Source organism: Phaethon aethereus, assembly GCF_964289735.1.
Source record: "Phaethon aethereus genome assembly, chromosome: 3".
In the NCBI taxonomy this organism is placed as follows: Eukaryota; Metazoa; Chordata; class Aves; order Phaethontiformes; family Phaethontidae; genus Phaethon; species Phaethon aethereus.
Genome location: NC_138576.1, coordinates 100752716 through 100772654, shown reverse-complemented (window position 1 = coordinate 100772654; position 19939 = coordinate 100752716). Strand labels below are relative to the sequence as shown.

The 19939-nt window shown below is 41.5% G+C and overlaps 2 protein-coding genes across 2 annotated transcripts in view; one reads left to right on the top strand and one right to left on the bottom strand.

The window, feature by feature from the left end:
* Positions 1-4237, top strand: part of DYNC2LI1 (dynein cytoplasmic 2 light intermediate chain 1) — a gene marked incomplete at its 5' end in the record, with an annotated part of 55023 nt that extends 50786 nt beyond the window's left edge. The window contains 5 exons of the mRNA XM_081998593.1: positions 833-1032; positions 1160-1236; positions 2593-2860; positions 3424-3551; positions 4045-4237. Coding sequence (XP_081854719.1) covers positions 833-1032; positions 1160-1236; positions 2593-2860; positions 3424-3551; positions 4045-4182 — 811 coding nt within the window. The 3' untranslated portion in view covers positions 4183-4237. The remainder of the gene's footprint in view (positions 1-832; positions 1033-1159; positions 1237-2592; positions 2861-3423; positions 3552-4044) is intronic.
* A 12263-nt stretch (positions 4238-16500) lies between these two features.
* Positions 16501-19939, bottom strand: part of LRPPRC (leucine rich pentatricopeptide repeat containing) — a gene marked incomplete at both ends in the record, with an annotated part of 92912 nt that continues 89473 nt past the window's right edge. The window contains 2 exons of the mRNA XM_081998503.1: positions 16501-16557; positions 17873-18015. Coding sequence (XP_081854629.1) covers positions 16501-16557; positions 17873-18015 — 200 coding nt within the window. The remainder of the gene's footprint in view (positions 16558-17872; positions 18016-19939) is intronic.

Sequence of the window (19939 nt, the reverse complement as noted above, 5' to 3'; positions counted from 1 at the left end):
TATTTTAAAGCGTAAGAAAGAAGCACAAAATGAGAACTGAGCGCATGCTGAAAGTACAGAGCTAGTGCTAGGCCTGAGCAAGCTGTAGAGCAGAGGTGTTGCTATCCCAGCACACCCCAGACCCCTGAGCAGGACCGCACCCAGATGTACGGCCCCACCTTTCTGCCCCAGGGCTCCTTACAGACACAATCACCTCCAGCTCACATCGTTGGGAGCCTGTGGCTTTAAACAGCAGCAGGAGCCTCCAGGCTCAGGAACGTGCATCCCTGTTTTGGGTACTGCCACCCTGATCCCCATGCTGAAGCGTGGTGGCTCAACCCTCAGCAAACCCAGGCAGCTGCGTGGTAGGCTCAGGCATTGCCATCATCATGCCTCTGCCACAGATTTGAAGCCAGGAGGCTTTGCTGATTATAGCCAGCATAGATGGGTCTTGTAGTTGGGTTTCATGCTTGTGTACTCAAAGGAAACATGGTTTAATACACGGAGAACATCACTGCCAGTATCAGCTCTTGTTAGCTATGCTAGACGTCCTTAACAGAGAGGCTTCTATAACTGGAGAAATCGCTTCCACATCTCTGAAATCAGACCGTCCCACCCCCATTGCCTTCCTTCAAACTTTCAGCATTTCACACCCAAAATACTAGGTGGCTACAGACACTCAATAGCTTTGATTACGTAAAAACCTTTAAAAATCCAGGCAGCGCGACTTCAGTCCTGCTTAAAGTCAAAAAGTTCCACAAATTGATCTTAGCAGAGCGTTTGAGCAATATATCTGAAAATAACTGGCATTTCTAAGTACAATACCTTATGGTCAATGTTGCTGTTTTCCTAGTCGTCAAGTCTCCAATAACTTCAGAGACCTTTCAACGTTATTAATCCATGGATTTGAGGCCCTTCTCATGTCATTATTAATTGGATTTTTGTACTATGGCCATGACAAAACCAGACTCTCTATTCGTGACACAACAGCACTGTTGTACATGACAGGTGCACTAATCCCATTCACAGTCATTTTGGATGTTATTGCCAAATGTAAGTGTCAGTTTTCTTGTAAATGTTATGAACAATCAAAATCAGAAAATTCCCAAATCAATGAAAAAAATTACACTTATTAATGAAACCCTAGGATGAAACCAACCTGTTTGTTTCTACCCTGCAGGTCATTCAGAAAGAGCTATGCTTTATCATGACTTGGAAGATGGAATGTACTCTGTTAGCCCATACTTCTTTGCTAAGGTAACTGGTTTTGTCTCCAGGAAATAACACACAGCTGGCTTTAACATTAAAAAACACTAATAAGCTAAAGCCTTGTTGTATAAACGATCACATTCAGATCAGACTTTGTTCTTCTGTGTCTGCCAGCAAGGGCTATCATTCTTACTTCCTTGGAATTAACAGATGAAACCTCACATTACTTTAGATCTGTTGTCGGTAAGTCATGGCTGAGATCCTACCCCAGAAAAGACAAAGAAGAATCTTTGACCGTTGTGAAAGATTGGGTTGTTTGGACAAAATTTGAGAATTCTCCAACTTAATTTTGGAAGTTCAGACAATTTTACATACCTGCATATTTCATCAGCTGAAGCATCTTTCGAAGTTCGATTACATGTCTTGAACAAAATATTAATATTAAATGCTAAAGTAAAGGTAAAACAAATGACAAAATGCTGTGACATTTCCAGTAGTTCTTTGGGCCTGCATGGGTCAGAGACAAACAACTGTATTAAGTGCATAAAGAGCCAGAGTTTCTGGAAATAAATTAGAAATTAAAAAAAAAAAATTCTCTTTTTCACAAGGGTTTAGAATAATCCCTTCTTTGTGATGTTGCCACTGTTAGATGAGTTCTGCCTGCCATGGCATCTGTAATTTAGGTTTCCATTTCTGCACAAGATTTTAAATGCTTATTAGTGGTTGCCAGAGAAAAATATTCTTTGCATTGTGTCACAAAGATTGCACATTATTCATAGAGAAATCAATGTAATTTGTTACAACCTTAGTATTAGAGGGTAGTAGCAACCCTCTTTGGAAGAAATAATCATAATACTCTCTATACATACCTTCAGATATTTGAGAAAATCTTAAACAAGCTTTTGTCTTAAAATGAGTTAAGTGGTTACCAACTGGATTGCCTTTGGGACAAAGTGGGGAAGTGACCAACAACCAAATTAATTTCAAATTTGATCTTACGCTAGGTTGAACCGAATTTGGACAAAACGTAAGAGTTTTGATGAGTCAGTAACAGTATTACTGTTATCAAGTGCAACAGTTCTCAGGGCAAGCGTCTTAAATTCTTAGAAGCTGACAAAACTGTAGCAAAACAAGACATCTAATCTGTGACAAGAACCTTCTCAATGTAACAATTAGTTATAGAAATTGACACAACTGGAGAAAAAATTAATAAGAACTTCAATTTCTTTTGTGGATTGTTTTTCGCACATCACGGACAACACCTACCAGGGAAGCAACTGGATTCTAAGGGATTATTTCCTGCAGTTTATTTTATAAACAGTCCATAAGTACATTAAGGTGCATCTCAGATGAGTTTTGTAATTGTCATTCAACTTATTCTTTTTTTTTTCCCTTCCTGAACAGGTTTTAGGGGAGCTCCCTGAGCACTGCGCTTTTGTTATAATTTATGGGGTTCCCATCTACTGGCTGGCAAACCTCATTCCTGAACCAGAACATTTCCTGCTGAACTTCCTCTTGGTATGGCTGACTGTATACAGTGCCCGCGCGATGGCCCTTTGGGTGGCGGCACTGCTGCCGACGTTACAGCTCTCTGCCTTCTTCGGCAACGCCCTTTTCACATCGTTCTACCTGAGTGGTGGTTTTGTGATAAGCCTGGAAAACCTCTGGACAGGTAAGGCAAAGCTCCCACCATCTCTCTGAACCGAATCATTGATGGTTTTCATCAGTGCCTGGTGGTTGTGAAGCTGAGTGAGTCCTGTGCCAGAAAACTCAGCTTTATGGCCACCTTTGCAATTACCTTCTTGGGTGGCGACAGTGAAGTCAGGTCATTCATTTTACATTAGTTTCTCCATCTGAAAAATGAGGTGACAATAACTTTGGCCAAAAAAGCACTAGTGAAAGGCTGGACTGTTACATGGTCACTAAATTTTTCAGTACAAAGAATTACATGCAGTAGATTAAGATTGAGCTCCAGTGAGACTTAGTTGACAGTGGGAATTTGATGGCTATGGATATTAGCTCTCTCCTAATTTTCCATCTCCACATAATAATATAAAGTATACCTGCTATTTTGTCCAATAATAACCGTTATACGCTTGCAGCCTCTGGTTGTCAAGGTATTAGACAATCCTGCTGTATTTGGCAGCAACACAGCAGTTTGAGATCTCAAGTAAGTTTTGTATATGCTTACATTTAATTTATATAATTTATTTCTTTCTGCCATTTTTTTTCCAGTTCCATTTTGGTTTTCTAAAATCTCTTTTCCCAGATGGAATTTTCAAGGCATGATGCAAATTCAGTTCACTGACCTCACATATGAAATGACCGTTGGCAATGTTACTTTTCAAATACCAGGGAAACTTGTAAGTCACTAATAAAAATCATTACAAACATTTGGCAGCTGATTAGAACACTATTTATATATTCATATGCCCATCATATTTAAGTAGATGTTGTAGACCTCAAATTTGGCAAACACTAAATCAATATGTGAAGTCGCGTTACACTTGGTACATTTTAAATTTGCCCCTACAGCAGTCACTCCTTTTATGCCTTTTAGTGGAAAAGAAAAAAGAAAAAAAAAAAAAAAAAGGGCAATTATTATTTTCTACATCAGCCCCAGCTACGTGCTTGCTGGGATTGTTCAGAAGCTGAACCGCGTTCCTCTGAAATACCGCAGCCGCCGGACATAGCGTAGCTGTAACCAGCCGTCAAACCTCTCTGAAAGTTACATCCAGCTGGCAGCCACGGGAAAAGGGGGCGGGGGCCAGGGAATCTCACACGTAAAACGGGCTTCACAGATCCAACAAGAAAATTGCGTGCCCCATCCCAATTTTGCCTTGTCTGCGGTTACAGGTCACTCGGGCTCTGGACCTGGACTCCCACCCTCTCTACGTAAGCTACCTCGTCCTCGCTGGCATCGCTTGCGCTTTCCTGCTTTTATACTACTTATCTCTGAGGTTCATCAAGCAGAAATCAAACCAAGACTGGTAACGGCAGAGCAGGCAGCGCCGGCAGCAGGTTACAGCGTCCCTCGCCAGAAGCCGGGGGAAGGCCACGGGCTCCTTCGGGGCGCGCTCGGCGGCGGCGCAGGGGGGACGCCAGCCCGGCCGGCCACAGGATGGCAGCAGAACTCCAGCACCGGGAGGCAGGCGGGGCTCCGCCACCGGCCCTGAGACGAACGCCTGGCTTCGGGGCGGGGGGGGGGGGGGGGGGGGAGTTTGGGGAGGGGGTGGTGTTCGTTTACATAGGATTTTGTAGGCCACAAGATGCTTATGAGTTCCTCACAGCTTGAAATATTCTGAGTTACGGGCCAGCGATTTAAAAGGACGCGTCTGACTTTGTAACAGCTGGTGGTTTAGTCCGTGATGTTTGGACGTACAGCGATCACATACTTAGTTCAGGGAGCGCAGGGGGAAGCGGGATCAGCACACCCAAAACACTACTTTCTGTAGCACGCATAACATTCAGCACTCGTAAGAACAGCGCAGGGGAAAGCAACACAGAAGTTTTCACTGACGCTTCAGGAGAATATGCAAGGATGGAAAACACAACTGGTAACGAGCCTGTATTGTTTCTACCTGCTTACCTGTTTTCTACTTGCTTATGTGTTTTAAGGCTTTGCCTTTGTGTTCCAGTTAGATGCTGTTGATGCCCAAGGTGGGTATTTTCTCACCGTACAGATCATTTCTTGTAACAGATCATTTTATCTCACCTTCTTGGATTTTTTTCTACAGTGTAAATACGTACCAGTTGATTGTTATTAATCACATCTTTCTCCACGGCAATACAAATCGCAGCAATTTCCCAAGTTTGGTTCCTAAGATTCTCAGGTAGAAAATGCCAACCTGCCCCTCCAGTAATTAAAAATCTAATGGCGCGATTTATAAAACGCTTGTAACTGTGCACCTAGTGATGCTCAGCCAGAAGACACAAATGCTCAGAAAACAAGTTGCAGTAAGTAAATGGCTGTAATTCACACACAATCATGGTACGTGCACATGCAACCCAGGTGTACAGTTGTTGTGAGCATTTTATAAGATTAGCTTGCTTGATTTTAAATGTTTTGGTGCATATCTCTGTGCTTATATACAGAGACCCAAAGCACATCATCTACTCTACTTTCATTTACATGTTAAACACAGTGGAAAACTCCAAGTGTAATCAGCTATAATGCCCAGATACTGTTATGTAAAACCACCCTCTCTTTTTTTTTTTTTTTTTTTAAAAGAATGGAAGAACATCAATATTTTATTATTCTATTTGGCAATTACGGCTGCCACAATACTTTCCACGGATTCCACATGGTAATAAATTCCCAGGAAGATCCCAATCTAAAGATGTTAAGCAGGTCTGATAAAATAACAGCTTCAGCCCCAGGCAGCAGTAAGAATTCAAAACACTCCAAGGTTTTTCTAAGGTGAATTCTACCATTTCTTTCTGATTCTACTGCATTTGATTTCAAAAAAAAGCACTTGATCTGATCCTAGTGCCATTTTGAAGTGATCAGATTTTCAATGGCAAAGCCAATTCTTTCAGTTCAATTCAGCATCATTAAATTGTCAGAATAGCAGCTTCCTGTTTGATTCTTAATTATTCCTTTTTATTATATTTAAGACACTTTTTTTTTTAAAGTGGTTTACTCTTCTTTGTAATGATCTGTTGTGATTAGAATCTCTTTTATATTACACTGAAGTTTTAAGGGTATATATTGGTACTTCTAGTCTAAACCTCTATTTTCAAGGTATTTAGAGGATTAAATTCTAGGCTGACTCTCTGTTGTGAATTCACTTTGATGTCTAATAAAAAAAAGGAGAGAGACAATGGGAGAAATTAAAGACATAAGGGACAGCTCTGAATTTTAGGGGCATATTGTCATGCACAGAAATCTTCAGGCATCTAGATAAGAATATACCATAGCCTTAACTTTGAATTTCCTTCCTTTTGTGAAATTAGTCAGGCTGTTGACATTACTTAAACAGCCTTTTTCAATTTAAAATTCCACCCTCTTAACATTATGCAGCAGGACCAAGCGGTGTGAGTGTTTCAGAGGTGGTGTTATGACAAGGGTAGATGTATACATAATGGGGACTTGAGCGGTGAGCCTAGGAACAGCCATCGTATGGAGTGTAGGAAGAGCTATCATAGGATGTGGCCAGGCCTGTGTTTACATAGAAAAAGCTCATATTCTATATACTACAATTACATTAGCACACTGCCTATGATCATATCTTGTTTCCTTGATGCCTAGAGATGGGGAATATAGGCTGTGATTATTGTTACAGGCTTTAGCAATAAGAAGAGAGGAGCCTTGAAATACCAGCAATTAGCGTTCCTGCCTAACAATAGCACGCCGTGGGGCCGTGTACGGAGAAGAACACAGGGAAGAGTGGGTGGATGACACACAACCGGCCCCACTCGCACTACCAGGAGCTGAAAAATAGTACAAGTTTCGGGGGAATTATGCACCTCTCGGCTCACAAGGATCACACTGTACGCTTTGGCCTCTACGTCCGTGTCCTGCTTTGTGTTAGTTGTGCGCGGGAAAGGCTTCACACTTCCACAGTGGAGCTGCTGCTGCAAAAACGAGTGGTTAGTGAGGGAACAGAAATCTTCCCGCGAGTTCCAACCAAGGCTCAATGTCATAATTGAATTGCAGCACAGCTTTGCTTTCCAAGTTTCAGAGTAGCCCTTCCTTTTCCCGAGACTCCCCCATGTCAGCAGCGGCTCGGATGCGCCCTCCTGCCTGCACTCCGGGTATCAGGATAACCGAAGTTACAGCAGTCCCCAACAGCCGCAACACAAAGAATAAGCTGTTGAAACTAACTCAGCGTTTAGTTCCACACAGGACAACGTGCCGTTCGTTACAGACCCGAGCGCTGCCCACCGGTCCGACAACGCTGCTGTCCCGAGGATTCACCCACTAGTGTCTTTGCTCTCCTGTAGCCTCCCTGGGCAGGTTCGGGAAGGATGTCCTCAACTGGAAGTCACGGTCCCTGCTGCCGCGGGCGACAAGACAGCGCAAAACTGGTTGTGAACTGGCGCCAGGTTTAGTTGGCTGCGGAGCCGGCGCATGACCTAGCAGCAACAGGCTAGGGCCCTTCAGTCGGCACACACATCAAATTTGGGAACAGGAACCTCAAATACAAGCAACAATGATAATTTGTAAGGAAAATTTACCAAATACAGAATTTAAAAAGAAATAAAAATCTGCGTTGGTGACATGGATACTATAAAAGTAAAGCAGTGTGTGGACAACAGAACCGCGTCTTGTTACACCACCTCTGTGAGGTGTTGTCTTACCTGTAATGAAACAGATAAGAAAAATTTGTCTTCTTTACTTCAAATATTTAGCATAGGGAGAGGTGGGAAGTTCTTCCCCAACCTCCACTCCAAGTTTACGCCAGTCTCTCCACTTGGCAAAAGGGACAAACTTTTTTAGCATTGGGAAATGGATTATAGAGACACTGCTTTGCACATCGGCAAGTGGGTAGTGGCAGTCCTCCAAAACACTTTTAACTCGTCGTTTGGAAAGGAGTAGTTTTCACTCTGGATAAGCTAAATTAATAAGTAGCTGTTGAAAGTTTCATCCTCTGTTTGTTCACTGCAAAGTGCATTCAGAAATGCTAAGTCAGTAACAAGTATCAATAGCCATCCCTTTTTAATACCCCCCCCCTCCCCGAAATTCCTTTAAAACCCAAAAAAGCCACAGACAATATGCTACTCAAGGAGACTCTACTGGTAAGAAATTACAGGTGTTGGTATGCCCACTTGTACCAGAAATAACAATCCTCTCAGGTTTTAGCCACAGTCATTAATTTTAATGGCAGTAGACAAGAAACAGTGTACATGCAGCTCTGTGACATGCTGCTGCTTTTTTTTTTTATACTCCAAGAGCCAAGACAAGCCCTTCATATGTTAGCAGCTATTAATTAAGACAACAGTGTTTAAGCAGTGGGTTGAGGTAGTTTTAAAACTCCTTAACCCTTTAAAGAACTGACGAGCTTTAAAAAGCGCATAGAGAGATACATATATATATAATGCACATCTGTTCATTTTAATATGTATACGTAGAGGTATCTGCATGAAGAGATTACGTACATACGTATATACACACACACACAATTGTAATGCCTATGATAGCTCACAATTATTTTTCAGGGAATATTTAAAAAGCAATCCAGATCCACAATTTATAAAAGTGCTGTTGCCAATTTATATTATATAATTAGTTATAAAACTGTTTGTTGATGTTTATTTTGTCATTTAATCAAACTTATGGTTATTCTGAATTGCAAATTTTTTGGCATTATTTTGCTTTCATGGTCATGATTTGATACTTTTAATGCTTCCGGTGCTACAAAACTGCAACTTAACAGACCCCCTCAACCTTCACATCACGGCTCCAGAACCAGCATCTCCCATCAACACCACATTTGGATATTTTGCTCCTTTTGAAGCATCTCATCAGATTTTGCTAAGATTCCTAGTATATCCCAGTACTGTTGGTGCCTCACCTTAATTTTTCACATTTAACAAGTAGGTTTAGAGGCATAAATGTTAAAGTGCTGGCCAGAACCCATATGGTGAGTAAACAAATATTGCCACTTGCCTCAAAAATAATTTCGATTTTGTACACAAGCAAATTAGCCCACCAGACAGTCATCTACTACTTCAGTACAGAATTCTCAAGCAATTGCATGGCAATTGGAAATCTATGAACATTCACAAATAGTCAAAAACAAAATGTACAGAGCCTTGCGACGATACAACCGTACTAGTTCACGTCATCATTCTTCAAGACAGTACCTTTGCTCACGTTCATTTACTGGGGGTTGGGGGAAAAGTTTAGAAAACAACAATAAACTTCTTTAAAATACGAAAGACTTCACGTTTCACTGAGAAAGTCAGAAGAAAAATAAAAAAGTAGCCCCCCTGCTATGCCAGTCCAGCCTCCACCATTAGCTCCTCCCTGATGCAAGTAAACGTCTTCCTACTCACGATGCAAGTCACAATGCCTAGAAGAGTGCCCTAAAAGAACCGCGTATTATCTTAATGACTGCTTTCCAACAAACACCCAAATCTTCTACTACACTCAGTTAAACATAGTTAATGACCTTGCGGCAGCGCTTCAACTGATCGTAGGAAGGCACAAAGCCAGAAAACGGAGTTCCAAACCAGGCAACAAGAAGATGTGCTGCACAAACTGAAAACTTCGGAAAAGAGGACATGTGCTGCCCTGATGAGCTGCCTCCAGCCGCAGGATGTTACCTTACACCAGGCGGTCGTCAGATTTCCAGGTGGGAAAGTCAGAGGTCAAACCTGTGGTAGCCATCACCCCAAGGGACTCGGAGCTCTGCTGAGAAAAGGCAGAGCACCAGCAACGTTTTTCTGCCCTTTAGCATCCTTTTAGCATCCCCTGAATACAATCACTTAATAAACTTTTTGGCTTGTAATTCCTAGCAATACAGGCATGAGCTGCCGCCCTCCACGGAGCCGCAGGGGCATTTCAGACCAGCAAGGAAGTCAAAAAGCTGCACGCTCCCATCACTCCTGCAGCAATTCCACGCACAGTGGCTCTGGCCGTTGGCATCGCACGCTGAACCTGCTTCTCGGCCTTCTCCCGCACCCACAACTCCTACCAGTTACTCCTAGTAATCATGTAAAAAAAGCATTTTATCCAAGTATTACTGTCGCCTAGAAAAGCACGGTGTCCTATTACAGCGGAGCTCACCACTGTCAAACGCTTGGGACGCGCTTACTTCAGGTTTGTCCCTTCTACAAGCAAGGCAAAAGAAAGGTGAATGAATATTTTGCTTTATACACTTCATAGGGAATTTCTCAGTGCTTTTGTATTAGAAAAAAGCCTTGCAGCTTTGTAGTATGTTCGGTGCCAGACACGTGATAGATTTCCACTGGAAAAAACTCTTGTAACATGACTGACAATAGTAAAGCCACAAATTACCGTAATTTTATGCCCCCTGCAGCTAGTGGTATAAAACATAGTTTTGAACCTTGTTTTTACTTGCTGAATTTAGACAAATTTATAACGTTATTTATGTCAGTGAGAAAGACACTAAAATGTAGAAATTGTATTCCTGACTATAAAAACAATTGCAGCACAATATTTTATATGTGCTATAGATGATGAAAAATACGGTTGTCATTAGAACTATAAAAAAAGATGGAAAACTGAAGGGTTCTTTAAAAAAATTATTTTAACATTACATATGTATTTATTTTCAGCTATTGCATTTGATCAGGATTTTCTCCTCCTCCCTGGAAAGCTGAACAGTTAACAGTTAACCAGGTGCGATACGTGATATTACCAGCTCTCTCACTCTGAACATTAATGTTTGAAATACAGGCTGAGTCAACAGAATCATGAAGGAAAGCAAAAACCTTGTTTAAGCAAAGTCTATGGATATATAGCTCCTAACGGATTTTCCAATGAGCATACGCTTTCTATCCTGCGTCCAATTTTTAGAGTGTATTTTTATTTAGAAAGGGTTCCGAGGGCGCTAAAGATGGACAACTACTAGAGATGATCAAGATTTACAGTTGAGCTGACCGTCACACCTGAGCCATTCAAGCTACTAGCTACACTGATCAGAGGGAAATCCCAGGGAACGCTGCAAACAACAAGGGCAACTGCCTGATTTAATTTTTGGTTTCAGCCGAGAGTTTTTCAGAGTATGGCTAGGTAATGAGCTCAGCAACTTAACACAGTTGCTTTGGTTGGAGCCTCACCTCTGGCTCCAACTTCCACATCAGAACATGCAAAGAAATCCTAACAGCCCCAATGCTAAACGCTGTCCCGTATTCAGACTCATCTTTAGAACCACCCTAAATTACACCATATAACACACTTGTTCCTACAGCTGCTTTCGAATTTGCCAAATGTGAGGATTAGGAGGCTGCTGCTGGAACAAACTTCCTTTGGGATTTTTGGCACATGACGATGCACCCATTCCTTCAGTTACCCAGCTGTAATACAGGACTAGCACCGTTGTGGCTCCCCGCGGTGGAAAGGCATAAGAGGACCAGGCTTGGCTCAGCAGCTCCGATCAGTCCTTCAAAGCCTCCTCCTTCCTTGAGCTGGGCTTAGCAGGTAACTCACCCTTAGCAGCCCGTGCTGCTGCCACTGCTTTCCTCGCCAGTGAACGTCAAGGAGAAGTGGTTGAGGAGGAGACAGTGGGAGCCATGAGAAAAAGCAAAGATCCACGGTGGTGTGTCACTGACCCCGACTGCCAGCGAGCTGAGGGCTGCTCCTTCCCCTCATGGTCCTTCAGTCCAAGTCCAACCAGGCACAAGGCATCAGGCTGAAGCTGCTAGCTTTGTCTTCTTATTGCCACCCACAATACCAACCCTCATCCTTCCCACCTAGGTATTATCCCAGTACTTTCAATCCCTTCAGAGTTCCTTTGCAGCGATCCTGTATTTTGACAACCACTCTTCATAGCCCCTCTCCCATAAGTAAAAACCCAGCACCCAGCAAAACAGCCTTTCAGAGCCTTTTTCGACACCCTCAAAGGAGACTGGCCAGGCCAATCTCTTCCTGTCCACACTTCCGTGCTTTCCCTCCAGCCCAAACTGTTTTCTGTCTAAAAGTCCACCGTCTTCCCCTCCCCTAAAGATTCACCATCACTGTCTACAACTCTTCCCATAAAGCTCTTCCCATAACTCCACTTTTCAGACTTGCCCTGGTCTCACGGACTATGTGAAGAACAGCAGGTGCAATCTACTGGCAAAACCAAGAACTAAATTTGCTGCTAGTTTTCAAGACTCATCGCTTTCACTGGGAAACACCGAGCTTCGTTGCTTGCTGAACCTCGAGCTCATGGGCGCTTACAGCCGAGGGAAGTCACTACGAGAAACACAGCTCTACGAAGCGGTCTGGAGCTACTGGTGGAGGCAACAGCAATTCTATAGATACCGCTGCTTTATCACGGTGTTACAAGGGTAATAAACATGAGAAACTGTGAAGCATTAGCCAATTGTAACATAGAGGTTTAAGAGTATCAGAGACAAACCTTGCATTAATGGTTTTATCTAAAAGTAGATCAACGTGGAGCCCCCGCCTGTAGCAGGCACTGCCTAAGACAGTTTCTATTATCTCATTTTCTTAATTACAGGAGACAGTAGAGAAAACTCAAACCTCAAACTTCCACATCTGCTCGTATTTTCATACCTAATGGGAAACCCAGAACTTTGCTCCTGTAGCTCAGGATCTGCACGCTTACACGCAGAAAGATGCCCTTGGATTACACTACAGTCTCAGGTGGAGCCACTAACTTAAAAGGATATTGTGTTTCCTCCGATTCCCGATTCACAGAAGTACTGGCAAACCACCAGAAGCCGCAGCCATTCTGGAAAGGAAGTTATCTTTTTGCAGTTGACTTCACACAGAAATTATGAGAACAATTTTAAGAAACAGAGAGATCTTCGCTAAAAAAGGCTAAATTCAATGACAGTCTCAGCTTTTTCTCACACGCTCGCTTTTGTCACCTTCACAGCAACAACAAACTGGTGCAGGAAACTGGACATTCCTTCTAGATGCTGAGAGATTTCTCACATTGAACAGCACAAGTCCTGGTCACAAACACCACTCCCGTCTCTTCCTCCTCTGCCATGTTCCTGGAGAGTCCAGAAGTATCACACCTTTGAGAAAGCAATAAACACGGTAGTGAACACACTTCCAGATTATTTCGCTGAGAACACGTGCACTCGTGATCCTACCTTCACCGTTACGATCCTCCCCCGTTACCGTAAACTGCAGCTGGAATCCTGCTGACTCAGGCATGCAATCTATTAAAACTCTCCTGAGCTGCCACTGCCAAAGACAAGATCCATTCAGCTACTCTGTTTTCAACAGCGGGTATGTATTAAGAAAGTCCAAACAGGCAGCTCCTGACCTACCAAGCCACTTTCTGGCTACAGAAAAGGGTCTTGGGAGACAATGAGTTGAACGAACTGTTTTAGTAGATAAGGATAGAACTACAGGGTGTAACCACCGTGCTGCAAAATGACTGCACTGGTGGTTAACAATGAAACTTTTCCCATGTTGAGCTCAAAACCCAAGCAGCACCCTCCTCCTGCCCCTACCTCAAGGGGACAAGGGGAAAAGAGGCGAGTCCGTAATGTGGTGCAGGCTGAGATTAAATCATCTCAATTCAAGCAGCAAGCTTTTTCCAGTCCTCTCAACCCCAATCAAGCAGCACTATTATGCAAACACACACACGCTCACACAATTTGCTTTTTACAGCAACGTGTCAGGTCATTTCATGTCAGCACACTCTCAGCTTCCCACAAGAGGCCTCGGGAAAAGCACACTCCCATCTCACAGGCACCGCACCTGGGCTGGACCTCGCACAATCCCAGTCATCCACTAGCCGGTGGCGAATAATTCTTTTCTGCTTTAAAGGGATAAGTGCTATGGTCAGTGTGACAGAGTACGTTTGGTGTCCGGGCTAATGAATCACCACGACAACTCTGCAAGGCTGCCATTCTGCATTTTGTCACCTTACCAGTTTCTTTCTTTGAATATGAGGAAAAAAATAATGAAACTACCAACTTATTTGGTGAAGAAACGCTAACCTTCTAAACCGCATTTTTCTTCATGCTTGAAATGGCTGAGTCTCAGCACACCAACGCACAAAAAATATTATCATTTCAAGCGTATTCTAGAAGAGTCAACACAAGTGCTGATTCTGCAAAACCTTCCCAGCATAACCTTGTTTCAGACTGAGACGACTGTGTCCCAGAGTGGCACAAAACCCTCACTGTCCCACATTTTAAAGACAGGAGAGACTGCACTCCTCTGTGTAATCATTCCTTAATTGTACACCGAACATTTACTGGAACAGAAAATGGGAAATATTCTCACACAAAGGCAGCCTTAGCCCATAATCTTTGCCCATAATTTTTTTCGCCCATAATACCCAGAGATTTAATAATCTCTGCCTTCCTCTCTCTGTCACAAGGCACCAAGGGCCAGGGCCAGGGCCACTGCAGTGTGATCCCAATGATCAGCGTGCACCTTCACCCATTGCTCTCAGGAAACCCTGGTACTGTTTGGTCTCACGCTCCTTCAGTGCCGCACTGACCTCTCACCGGCTCAGCAGCCAGCTGGTTCAGCCCATACCTTTCCATGACGTCACTCAAAATGCAATTCCAGAGCCAAAACCAATTTTATTCATATTCCTCAGTTACAGACTATCAAATTGACTTCCCATGTCCACAACTGCAACTATTAAGTTGTAGGGCATCATTCTGTTCAAGTCAAGCAAGTTAGGAAAAAAAAACCATGTAGGTGCTAACTAGTACTCATCCTGCCCGGTCAGCCCTCACGCATGGGCACTAGCAACCGGCAGCCACGCACGTGCTCGTGTTTCTTTTCTGCCTTGGCAGGCGGCAGCCATCAGACACAACCTGCCTGCATCACAGCACGGACTGAGGACGGATGCAGCACCGGACCGCCAGCTGCACCCAGTCCATGACCACAGGGTCCTTGTCAAAACAGCAGTTTAGATCTACAGTTCTGCCCTTAACCTCCTCCGTGCTGACCTGGTGTTTCCTTCAAGTAATACTCATTCTCTTCCCTATCCCACGTGCCAGCTCAGCTCAGAAAGTGTACAGGCCCATTGCCTCCAGTTATGCTTGGATGTGGCTCCGCTTCCTGGAACACAGCTACCACTGTGAAACCGAGATCCGGGAGATGACCTCTAAAAGCAAGAGCTGTGGCACTAGAGAAAGGGTTCACACAGTCTTCAATGATGCCGCTATTACACTGAAACACATCTAATGTAGCTGTCGCTTTAGAAAAAAAGCAGCACCTCCCTTTGTGAAACAACACACACTGAGGACTGCCTAGGCTTGCGTTCCGATGGGGCACCCAACCATTAGGCTATGAATAAAATTTCAAACGGTCAAGCCTGAACCTGACAACCCAGGCAGCAAAGAGTGCCAGACTGCTACGAGCCGTGGAGGTGCAGTGTGGTGTCAAGCCTACGCTCGTGGAGCAACGAAGGCATCATAAAACCACACAAGCAATGGAGCAGACAGCTAGGATTCATGCAGTTTGTCTGGAAAACAGAATTCACCTCTTGCCTCAGCCCCCAATTAGTTATACCTCTTCTTTTTTATTACAGCAGGAATTTTCTGTGTATTTATAAATATACTAGCTAATGAATTGGAAATTTTACTGGAAAAAATTAGGTCCAAATTTCTTCCCAACTTTGACACATTCAGATTACTGTACAAGTCTTCCGAATTTTTGTCGAAACCTTGTGTGGGCACATGAATTTTTAATTACCACTGTGTTGCTTATGTGGGAAAACCTAAGAAATACAAGGTAACTAACTGAAAATGTTAAGATCAATCAACAAAGTTATTAAACACACAGAAACGAGCTTTCATGTCATTAAAACCTGCCTGAGGTACTGCATAGGCACCGTATGCCATTTGTTATACCAAGGTGCACAGAGCCAATGGATGCATTTTCTGTGTATTCTCTCATCTTTGTAATTCATAAGTGTCTTATTTTCACGATCCCACAACTCTGGACTGTAAAACTTCGTATCAGAGTAGGTTTACTCCCACGTTTATAAAAATAACACATGTATACCAGTCTCCCAGCAACTGCTACCCCTGCAAATAATGGGCACTGCTTTGTTTAAAAGGCACATTTTCATGGATACGCATTTCTTGCATCCATAAAATTAACTGGACTAACCCTTATGAGAATGAATTAAAGACGCTATAAAACTACAACACACAAGCTAGTGTAAATTTTGTCGGTACCTATAATATTGAACACTCTGACGAGATGCTTAACACAAAAGAGAAGTACATTTAGGAGAAAGCTAAAAAAGATGTGTTTATTTTCTGCGTAGATACAGATGAATCCTGAAGATGATGCTCTTTACCCTTCAACTTGCACCCCAAAGTACATCGATCAGGCAAAGAACAACAAAGGATAAGAGTTTGCTTAAGTTATGGTTACATACCCCTCTAGCAACTTTCTTGATATACATATATTTTGTGAATCAGCAGGAGCCAAAATACAGTTCAGGTTATAGCAGATTGTACATCAAAACAGAAATAGCCTAGAAAGCTGCATCTTGATATTTCATTAGCAATTTTAACAGCATTTCTATTAATGAATGTTTCTATCAATTACAGCTATGGAAAGTGCTGTTTAAGCATAGATTTATATTAAAAATTACACACAACAGCATGCTTTTTTAAATTTTTATTGAGTGTAACATTTAAACAATTTCATAAACAACTAAAGCATAAATGACTGTCTGTTCATGATGCTTCCAATCTTCTTTTCCTCCATTCTTCCACATAGAACTTGAATGTCTCCTATAAATAGAGTGGAATAAACAAGTTCAACATTGTTTCAACTCAAAAGTTACTAATTGTGAACAAAGTCTTATGTCCTGACAAAAGCAAAATCTATTATTCTCTGTCATACAAAACTAGATCTGTATTGAAGTCTGTATAATTAAGAGAAATACCAGAGAGAGAGAATAAAAGGAAAAGGAAAACCTTGCCAAAAATGCATAATGAAGCTTCTATTACAAAATGCAATAATATAATCAATTTCATTTTAAAAGCGAAAATACTTCTTAACTGCAATCTGCAATTGTGTCAAAAAAATTGAGATGCTTTTAAAGACCAAGCTGTCTGAGAGAAAAATTGAACAGGGAAAACAGAAAATGAATCATTTCAGTGACTTTGAAAAAACACTCTTATTTTCACTAGCTACATGTAAGAAACAGACATTTTAGGTTTTAAATTTACACAGTCCAAATAAAAATTCAGATTATAAATTATTGCAGAAAAAACTTCACAGCTGTTAAAAGGCTAAACCAAACATTTTATGCCAAAATTTTCTCCAATTCTTTGCAAAGTGAGAAAAGGAAACTACATTTATCATGATGCAATATGGAGAAACAGCATTTAATCAGGTCTTTACAGAACTACAGAAAAACACTTATTTTACGATATAAAAAGTAACTAGAAAATGACAATAAGGAGTTTGCTTAGAGAGAGAAAATTTAATAAGTCTTTAAAGTCTGCTTCACTAAATTAGTACTAGTAGACTATTAAGTCAAAGGAATGATGTGAAAGAAGTATTTACAGTCTTGACAGTTTTAGCGTCATGCCACTTGTCACCCTCAAATAAAGTATATTTGCACAGCTGCATAGATCTGTTGGCAAGGCAGCTAGAAGCAAAGCTGCAACAGAAATATAATTCCTACAGTCCTAAAATCCCATCCTGCTAAAGCAGCAACTTGTACTAGTTATAACACAGGTAATTAATGAAAACTAAAACCCTTTAGCTGTTAAATGAAATACACATTCTATAAAACTTTTAAAGTTCATTTTCTTAGATTAATGCCCCAAGGACATTTGATCAAGGTACACCTGTAGATAAGTGCCTGATAAGGATCAGGTAGTTTAAATATTGTAAGCCCCAAGAGGTTTTATTTCCTCAAGTCAAATCCAGTGCAAGATTACAACAGCTCCTACAGCACTCGGTACTTCATACGTTACCTCGTTTGAGGAGTCTCTGCAGAGATCTAATCCCTATGTAATTATTCATGCGATTTGTTTTATTAACATTGAACATACACGATTCTGCAGATCTATTTCTTAATTAGGAAATACTCACAGGGGGTTCAGTGAAAGGGACAGGCTCTCCTACTTTCCTCAGAAAAGTTGCCAAAGATTTCAGAGAGAGCTCATGCAGCTGTATATTCTTCTCTTTTGTTTTCTCATACACAGCCTTTACAGAAGCAACATCCCCATCCAATTCTGAAGGAAAAAATAAGAACCAAAAAACCACACAGTGGTTAAGCGTTCCTCTTTTCACCTGCTTCCATGATGTCACGCATTTCTACTACTTTCCAAAACATATTTTAAATATTTTATACAATATTCCAAATATTCTGGGTATTCTTCATGTCTTACCGACAATTCACATAAGAGAACAGAATATACAGCCATTCTAGCTTTCCTTTTTACTTGAGGCTGGATGATCAATTCCTTCAAGAATGTGCTGGAACCACAAAGGAGTAGGAGCCTCACAGTGAGAACACACCACTCTAGGATGTAAGATTCACAGCCATATGCCTCTTTCTGAAGCAAATGATAAAAAATAAAAACAAAAGCTAGAACAAAAGCCACTCCTATTCAGCATGTGAGAACTCTAGAACAGAATTTAATTCCCTTAATTACGGGCAGAGTGTTGTTAATGGTTACAGCTGCTGGCTACATCAAAAATATAACCTAAAGGAACAAAGAAAACAAAGGTCAGGTGCTCATTTTAGAACACACAGGAAAAAACAGTTCATGCTATTGAGCAGGAGAAAATTCTTGCTGACCCACTACCTATTACAAACCTTGACTGCTTAGGTAACAAATAGCATTTTGCTGGATATTCCATAAAAGGCATCATCCCCTGCAACAGGTTCTAATAAATCCATTCTTCATATATTTAAAGCACTATTCACTTCTAGCTGTCGAAGAGTGGAGGATATTTCTCCTTCCTTTGAAGTGAGAAGGGAGAAACTCCTCCTTCTACATTGACTCATACTTAACCACAGACTTTTCTACTGCTCAGACATTTGCTTGAGAAGCATCAGGATGAAATTAAAGTGACCCCTGACAGTTTCACTGTTGTCCTCAGGGTCCTAGGAGCAGTACAACAGTTTCTAGCACCTTGTGAGCAACAAGCAAGCCATCATATCCAGCTAAATTAATTTTGTTGCTTGGGAAAACGCAAACACCTGTAGTATGAGAGCTGTCTCAAGTTCTTACTCGTTCACATTTAGAAACACCATCTTCACAACCATAGGGGCTACAAATCAATGGTTCTTAAAGAAAAAGAAGCTTTAATTATGCAGGAACGGATAGCTTGTGTCCCTTTCTCATGAGAAAAAGCTTCCCACTCACATCTGGCGAGTGGCTGAGCTCCTTTTTGAACGTGGGAGGCTACTGCAGAAACTGCATGAAGTGATGGTTTAATGAAAGCCTAATAGAAATCGTTAACTTTCTATTTCTTTAAAATAGAAGTATTTACCATATGGGAAACAAAAAAACCCCAAGCTAATACTTAGATTGTGTTTAATGGACCACGCAAATGTGATTTTACATTTCCTTGTTCTAGAAGGTATACAGCAAAGCATTATGCATCTCACCAGATGAAGGAAATCTAGTCTTGTCAGTGGATCATATCGCAGGACAAGGAAAGGAGTAAATGTCCCTTTATTTGTTCAGTCATGGATGTCTGATATACGATCAGACTTCTTTCAGCTGCGATCTATATCCTACTATATGATTTCTAAACACATAAACAATTAACATCTTATTTGTCAATTTATTTTGACAACTAACAACAGTAACCGACTGTAGTAACAGTACTCTGTTATCTTTCATTCCCCTTTCTAACCAATTAAAAATAACAATGGGCTTGACAGGAGAATAATTTGTTCTCCAGAAAATGATACTACAAGTTTGGACTCAGCGCAAAATGAGAATTCTTGCTTTAAAGCTTACTAACCGTAAAATGAGAATAATAAAATCTTTTAAATAAAAAGACCTTATTTCTAACCCTCTTGGCTAGAACACAACCTAAGCACAGCCTTCTAAATTTCAGTTTTGCTAATCGTAATTTTAACAACCAAATGAAACTAACATACTCAGCACTGCAGAAAGTATGAAAAATGGAAGAGATAGG